Raw genomic sequence first — 8,289 nt, 5'->3', positions numbered from 1 at the left:
AATACATTTTATTTAAAAGCACTTTTCTGAATACTCAAAGACACCGTACAATTTTACCATCTTTATTATCACATCTCAAGTGTATCATATCAACGCTGAAGCAGCTTTACTACTGTTAATACTCTAATATTACATGTTAATAATAGTATCTATGATATTATTATTAATAATCATCATCAGCATTATTTAAAAAATAAACACGCGTACACAGGTGTGCGCATGCGTAGTGTTCGGTCGGTTCGATACCAGCGATGTTCGATTGTTTTGGACTGCAGACAAGATGGCCGCGGACTGCCAGCCGTGTTAATTCTCACACACTTGTTATTTCTGATGATATAAGCTAATATTTGAAAGTTCCGGGCAGAGATGGGTTTATCACAGAGTTCAGAAGTATCCGAGGGAGGGACGTATGGATACCACGTCCACGGCGTAAGAAGGCTTCATCTTGCTTTGTGTTACAGCAGCTTACCATGAAACCTTACTGTATGCTAACAGACAGCTAGCGCCGGAGCTGCTGCAGACCCTCCGGTGAAACCTGATGAGGTGGCACTGTCTACCTGTTCCTCCAGGTTGCCACAATGTAACCGAAACCTTCATTTATTTTAGATTTAAAAAAAAAAAAAGAAGAAGCTTGAATTCGGGTTTGTAACTTGTCTCAAATAAGGTGTCCCAACAGTCCTGTATCTGTGTAAAGTCAACCATTACATTCAGTACAACACGAATGCCTCTGCTTGGACTAATATAATGGTGTTCAGCATCGGGGCTAATTAAAGAAGGTATTTATTACTGGCCTCTGATGAATCGCCTTACTGTACAGATTGTACATTTAATGACATTAGTGTCGGAGTCTGTGGATTAACTGATGCATCGATCGAGATACAGCGAAAAAGCCAAATAACATTCAAGCTTTAGGATTTGCTGCTTTTTTTATGTGAATGTTAGTAAATATTTTCTATGTATAAAATATGTTGGAGTTTTGGACTGTTGGCTGGACAAAACAAGCATTTTTTTAGGGGCATGCGCAAGAAAAGCAAACCTTTTTTGAAAAACCCTTCAAGTTCTAAATTAATACAAAAATAAAAATAGTCCCTTTTTACTGTAGTCATGTAGTTGGTAAAATAGGTCATGATTTAAATGCTCCAAAAATATTTAGAAAATGAATTTCCAAAATAATATTGTAATTATGTCATTATATTTTAAGATAAAACACCACGAGTTATCAAACACTTGTGTTGGTATTGACAGGTGCAGCCAAGTTCCCCTGCAGAAAAGGCCGGACTGCAGCCCTTCTTCGACTTCATTCTATCTTTGGACAACAACAGACTGGTGAGATTATTGATTGTTCTATTGTAAGTGGCATAAAACAGGCAGCAGATGTACCTCACATTGCTGCTGTTCTGACTCCTCCTGTTGCTGTTCACCAGAATGATGAAAATGACCTGCTGAAGGAGCTTCTGAAAGCCAACGTGGAGAGAGCCGTGAAGATGGAGGTTTACAGCACAAAAACCATGAGGGTTCGTGAGCTGGAGGTGTTGCCCAGTAACATGTGGGGAGGACAGGGCCTGCTGGGGGCCAGTGTTCGCTTCTGCAGCTACCAAGGAGCCAATGAGAACGTCTGGCACGTTCTGGTAAGCTTCTTTCATCAAGAACTAGGAGAACCAAACTGATTGACCTAACTCTGATTTGAGCTTCCATACTCATTACTCCAATATAGCTTCATCTTTTGTTTACTGTTTCCCGTAGGATGTGGAAGCCAGTTCACCTGCTGCACTGGCTGGACTTCAGCCACACAGTGACTACATCGTTGGAGCAGATCAAGTGTTGCAAGATGTAAGAGATAGATATAGTGTCAGATATAGATAGAGCTCTATTGTTAACATTTGGCTCTTATATATTTAGTTAAAAAAGGTTTCTCTTAACAAACCTTTGAAAGAAGAGTTGTAGTTAAGTTGTTATTGTTGATTTCTAGTCAGAAGACTTCTTCTCGCTGATCGAGGCCCATGAAGGGAAGCCCCTGAAGCTGCTGGTGTACAACACACAGACAGATGTCTGCAGGGAGGTGGTGGTCACACCAAACGGAGCGTGGGGCGGAGAGGGCAGGTACGTGACAATACACAAATACAGTACTGACTTACTGGAGAAAACCTCAGTATTTCACCTTTAATAAGTTCATCTTTTGGCCTTAGGACTGTTTATTGTCTATTCTACATAACATTTCAAATAAATAACATCACGCTGGCTTTAGAATTTACTTATTGGAATAATAATGCTGGTGTTAGCATTACTGGAGCTATGCTAAATGAAGAGAAAAGTGCACTATACTGTTTATTCAATAGATCAACCACTGTGAAAGTCAGTTGGCCATTCAATCACAGTGACCTTTTATTCAGATTAGTCAGCATTATTTTATGTTTTCAAATGTATTAATTGTTTAATGGTGTTATAAATAGTAGTGAAGCATTTAAAAATGTTTGCCCTTAGTTTGGGTTGCGGCATTGGTTATGGCTACTTGCACCGAATCCCAGCAGCAAATCCTGACACACCGACGGAAATGCCTCCGACCCCTGTTCCTGAGGAGGAACCCCCCCTAAAGCTGCCTACCCATGGATTCATGGAGGTAAATCTGCTCCACATTTTCAACGTTTACGGCTGCAACTAATGATTAGTTTCACTGTTTATTAATCTATTGGTTGGTTTTCTTCAATTAAGTTAATTTATTCTATAAAATCTCAAAAAAAAAAAAAAAAATCTCATGTTTGCTACATAATTGATTAGATGACTGATGGATTACAGAAATTGCTGCTGAATCATCTAATAGTTTCAACACTTCCCATTTGTTTGTTTCACTGCTAACTTAACCGTTGAGTGACAAGCGATTGGCAGTAGCAACAAAGCTTATTTCTGTTTGTTTTGCAGGCGCCTTTGATGGCACCTTCAAGCCAAAGTGAAGATCTGTTAGACCTGGAGCAAGTCACCCTCCAGGAAGGTCCTCTACCTCCACCCCTCCAGAGAGTCATGGACCCTGGTCAGTTCAGATATGCTGTGGTTTCAGAGGATGAAGATACACAATGTATGAGTCTTCTTGGCATCTCACTGGGTACATAAAAAATCTCATCAGCAGGGGTCTTGTGTTTGTTTTTCCAGGTTTCTCAGACTCTGACGTGGTTGTGGTGAACCCTGACGTTGCAGACTTGGTGGACAGACTGGAACTGTCCATGTCATCCATCGACATGACCAACACCGCACTGGCTATGCACGAGGAGAAGGACGGAGACATCTCTGGTGTTGGTAAGTTAGGCAGCACTTCATACCAGCATCCCGTAGCTTTTGGGTATATATTTGGCGAAAGGAATATGAACTATGTTTGTGCTTCCTGTTGTACAGAGGAGCTGGAAGACAGTTTGCTGCTTTCATCATCAGCAGACAACCAGACTGACCCACGAGAGCTGAGCTCCCAGGCAGCCATGGACCTCACTTCTGCTCTGGCTTCAGATGACACTTTGTCAGATTCAGGCATCCCACCGGCTGAAACATCTCCCCTGGAGTCCACAGACCTACCCGCCTCTCTCTGCGAGTCTAGCAACAGCCCAAGTCCACCTTTGGGTGCACTGTCTCTCCCCGTGGAGTCCCCCGAGCCTCCTGTTGAGTCCCCCGAGCCTCCTGTTGAGTCCCCTGTTCCAGTTGAAGACCCCCCCTGCCCATCTCCTGTCGATCTCCTCCAATCCTCTGCTGTTAATGAGTCAACAGCGGATGATTTCCCCGCTCAGGCCATCGACGATGAAACAGGGCGAGCGGAGGAGTCAGCAGAGCCTCTAGATGTGGCTCCTGCTCACCACTGCAGCCACGAGAGTGATGAGGAGGATCCGGAAAAGCCGCCTCTTGAGTAAGCGTGCATCAGGCCACACACAAAGTGAAGCTGACAATCACTGGGGCTTTTTAAAGAAACACTATATAGGAAATACAGGACAGACCGAGGGAAAGGCTGAATAATTTTATACTGATATCTTAAATCAGGTTAGTTACACTACAGAAACCAGCTAAAGCATTAGCATAGAAGTATAGAAACACTTAGAGGCACTGTAGGAACATCCTATTTGTTTTATATGTGAGAATCTAAAGTTACTGCTCATTTGTACGCCAAGGTTATAATGTGATCAACATGATCCCTTGCTTGGTGCAAAATTAAGAGTATACGGGTGACAAAACTTTGCCTCGGGTACACAAATGTCATGAATACTTGAACACTTCCAAAGATAAACACATACATTTACTACAGCAAAGCACAGCTGCACCTTCATATCAAATAACACTCAATGTTCCTGAAGCTACCAGACTGTTGGCAGGTCAGATGAGACATTACAATGTTGTGGTGCATTTATACATCTGTTATCCATGTGTTTCAAAGAAGCTAATAACGATTTAAAACTGGCTCACTAAATTATAGGAGGGGAACTTTTACTGTAGTTCATGGCCTCTGTATTGGATTTTAATGTGTTTTTGATGTGGTATGAGATAAATTTTGTCCACTTGTACTGTGAAACCAGTCAGTGCAAGTTTTTACACCAGATTTGATGGTCAGTATGTTTTAACACTGTATTTTATTTGATTTATTCGGCCATGCAGTCTGTGATCTGTTTGAAAACAGTTTTTACTGCTTGTATCGTGTCCCCATTACGAAAGCTTTGAAATGCAATATTTTTTCCCCTCACGATTATTCTTTCACAGATGAAAAACTGTTTTTTTAATGATTGTGAGGGAAAACACTACTTGTCTTTCAGGGCTTCCATGCTACATGTCTCCTTCAACGCTATTCTTACTTTGTAATTTTTGTGATCTATGCAACAGTAGACAAGTACTGCCTGTGACTTGACAGATAAAGTGTAAATCCTTTCATATATAGAGTATGTAAGAAGTAACAGTGATGCTGCTGTTGAGTATGTTTTGTGTTTTTCTAGGGGGCTTCTCAATGTTTTTCACAGTCAAGTAGGTGCTAGTGTGTAAAATAAGGAAAAGTATTTTTGCAAATATTTTATCAATTAATTGTATGTTTTATTAGGAATGAGTGCAGAGTCTTTTGATGAATGTGAAATGGGTGAATCTTGGATGGTTAAACAATCATATCACTTGGCTTAAAAAAAGAAATTGTCCCTTGTTTTTCTTATTTCACGCTCATCAGCTGAACACATTACAACTCAAGAAACATCCATTTAAAATTCCCATAATCTGTCATTGTTAAACCATTCCAATTTATTTCTTCGAATGCCTAAAATATACATATTTCACAAATTATTACAAGGGATATTAAAGTGTTTACGGCCTAATTATGGTACCCATCACGTTTTTGGCCAATTAGAGCTCACTCGATGCATCCCCACTATGGCGTTAAAACACACTCAACATGGCAAAAGTAACTGCAGAAAATTTACAATGAAAAGATCTGTTGTTCTGCCTGGTGACACACACCAAGAGAGAATGAGACTGTTTATTTCTCTGCTGAATTTTCCCACAGTGGTTGAATATTTATATATTCTCTTGGATGAGATTCCCCTTCAAGTTATATTCATGTTTCATTGAACTCCTATAGAATCTAAATGAAATATACATTAGGAACAGCCCTCACTGTCATCAAAGTCCCTGCTCATGGCCCAAGCACAGAGCGAGTAAGCATGAGTTACTGTTAAAGACTGCTCCCGACTGCTAAGATGACTTGGGCGACTACTAACATTCGTAAGAGTAAACTGACATTTCTGGGTTGTAGTGAATACAACTTTTAACATCCCAGTCAAATTACTTTCATGATCATGAATGTGCTTTAGCAATTTTGAAAAAATGACAGTTGGTTTTAAGTAAACTGTACAACAACACAATAAAACTGCTGCAAAACCAAAAGAACAAAAAGTCACTTAAATCAAAAATGTTGTACATATATTTACAAAAAAAACAGAACATTCAGTCCATTGAGAACAACACAGCTAAAAAGAAGTGACAAAGACAGGTGCTTCTGTCAATGAGGTTCAAGCTCTGCAGTAATTAGATGTCTAAGTTGAGGTTAAGTTCAAGTTAAGATGACAACAGAACAGAGGAGGATTGCTTTGAGGGACTGTGACGCTACCCGGAGACCAAGTGTACTCTAAACTGGGGACACAGCAGAGACGGGTTTGGAGTGTTTATAGAACAAGGACAGTTTCTGGAATGTACTAGAACAAACAAACAGTCTACTACATCCATGTGCATATACACACACGCTCGGACACAAACGCGCACTGAAACTTTTGTCGCTTCAAAAGAAAAAAGCCAATCACAAGGAAAGAACAAACAGCAGTCAAAGAAAAAAAAGAAAAGAAATTGGTGATCGCTGGAGAAAACAGTCCATTCATGTAATTCTTGTCAAACTGTAAAAAAAGAAAATATATAACATTACCAACCACTTATCTCCCAGGTGTCTCTTGGCTGCTCCGGCCTGTTCTGGTCAGTTCCCTATGGTACACCATGAGCAAAGTCCTCACAAATTTTACTGGATTCTCATTGATACTGCGACTCTGGACCACACAATGGGGTTTTAGGGTACTACATGTCAGAGGTGGGTGGTGATTGGCAAATGACGAAGAGTTCTTGTTTTAAAAATGATGACTTTCACGTGGACTTCTGCCTATAGTGAAGCGTCAAGTCCCCTCCGCTCTTCCAGATAAAATGTTTAACTGTTCGCAGGTCCATGTTGGGATCTAGAACCTGGTTGAAAGTTAAAAACAATAAAAAGGTTAATACAATGAACAATGACTGGGAATGCACGAGACATACGAACTGTGCAAGCAAAGACGCCGTGCCCACCTGGTCTTGACACATTAGTTCAATCTTTTCCTCAGCCAGCATGGCCATGTCCTCCTCCTTCTCCTGCTCCCCGGGCTTATCGTTGGCGGAGGAGCTGGTGGTCTGCGACTCGTTGTCCAGGTTGATGATCTTCTCGTAGACGTGCTCCATCACCTTCCTCACCTGGAGCATGTCGCTGGCCGAGAGACGGTCCCTGTGGAACACATAACGGGTAAAATCAGCTCTCAAAGGTGAGCTACAACCGATCCACGTCTGCATAGATGGTTTCTGCTCACTGCATTATGTAATCAAAGGAGATGCAGTTCCACAGCACATGAGAAACTTACTTCTTTAGAGTTTTTGCACCAGAGGAAGAATGGGGCTGGAGGTAGAATGGGATTTTGTTGAACTTCGGCATATTTTTCTGGAACAAAAGAGGAAGGATGTTACATGTAAATAATAATGGAAGGAGAAACTGTTACGCTAACGAATTTTTCTCCTGTGAAAAACGGTGACATAGCACTGATCTCCAGTGGGAAAGCACAGGTATAAATCATTCATGATGGCTGAATTCCATTTAGCTGCTTCAGTTTCAGGGTCCAGGTATTGTGCATGCTGGCTCATGGAAACACTATAGTAGAACTGAGCCATTGTTAATGTTATTAGTAACACCCTTGTTTTTCCTACTAAGACAAGTTAAAATGTCTGCTGTTACAAGGGCCTATACACTACTTCAGGAAAAACCTGTATAGCCACAAAACATCCAACTTCCTCTATAGTTAACTGCATCTTTACCATTGTTAGGATACAAGCTAGCAAGAGTGAGTTTGGAACCACCAATGACACAGTGACAAAAATGTATTTTGTTGGTTTCTCTGAATAAAGGAGCTTTAGAGGGCGCCCGGTTAGCTCAGTCGGTAGAGCTGGCGTCCCCTTTTACTGAGGCTGAGTCCTTGCTGCAGCGGCGCAGGGTTCGAATCCGACCTGCGGCCCTTTGCTGCGTGTCATCCCCTCTCTCTGCCCCCCTTTCCTGTCTGTCTTCAGCTGTCACTATCATAAAGGCAATAACAATAAAAGCCCCAAAAATAGAGCTTTAGATAAACACACACACGGATATGCAATATGTACAAAGTAGCACGGCTAATACATAACACTCACATGAGCCTTCTGAATTTAATCACTTGACTTTTGTCCAATATTTGATTTAATGTAAAGTGAAAAACATATACTGTACTGCACATCTACAGTTATATCAATAACCACTGTGGAACGGACTCATTCAGCAGAATGGACTAGTCTCTCCCACCTGAATCTCTACATAGCACCTGCAACCACACAACAACAACATCAGAAGTGCAATAAATGGACTTACCATTTCTGTTAGGACAATCATAATCTACATCGTTACAAAAGCCAGCTTTTCTCAATTACTTGAACCGACGTTAACTAGGGATGTTAAGTGAAAACATTACCATAAATATG

The 8,289-nt window shown here is 41.0% G+C and overlaps 2 protein-coding genes across 3 annotated transcripts in view; one reads left to right on the top strand and one right to left on the bottom strand.

Moving 5' to 3' along the window:
- Positions 1 to 262: 262 nt before the first annotated feature.
- Positions 263 to 5,889, top strand: gorasp1a (golgi reassembly stacking protein 1a). Its single transcript, XM_035670272.1, has 9 exons — positions 263 to 429; positions 1,246 to 1,326; positions 1,425 to 1,628; positions 1,744 to 1,830; positions 1,970 to 2,100; positions 2,482 to 2,617; positions 2,917 to 3,025; positions 3,145 to 3,288; positions 3,385 to 5,889. The coding sequence occupies exons 1-9, from the start codon at positions 367 to 369 to the stop codon at positions 3,885 to 3,887; spliced, it is 1,458 nt and encodes a 485-aa protein (XP_035526165.1). The 5' UTR covers positions 263 to 366; the 3' UTR covers positions 3,888 to 5,889.
- LOC118334369 (WD repeat-containing protein 48) overlaps positions 4,938 to 8,289 on the bottom strand; it is an 8,679-nt gene continuing 5,327 nt past the window's right edge. For both annotated transcript variants that reach the window (XM_035670270.1, XM_035670271.1), the window contains exons 16-18: positions 7,155 to 7,231; positions 6,829 to 7,021; positions 4,938 to 6,729 (exon numbers count right to left, since the gene is read on the bottom strand). In XM_035670270.1, the coding sequence (XP_035526163.1) occupies positions 6,634 to 6,729; positions 6,829 to 7,021; positions 7,155 to 7,231 (366 nt within the window). In that variant the 3' untranslated portion in view covers positions 4,938 to 6,633. The remainder of the gene's footprint in view (positions 6,730 to 6,828; positions 7,022 to 7,154; positions 7,232 to 8,289) is intronic.

Source organism: Morone saxatilis, unplaced genomic scaffold (genome assembly GCF_004916995.1).
Source record: "Morone saxatilis isolate NCDOM2014 unplaced genomic scaffold, NCSU_SB_2.0 Contig23, whole genome shotgun sequence".
Lineage (NCBI taxonomy): Eukaryota > Metazoa > Chordata > Actinopteri > Moronidae > Morone > Morone saxatilis.
Note: the sequence above shows the minus strand (reverse complement) of the source record. Positions and strands in the feature narration are given on the sequence as shown.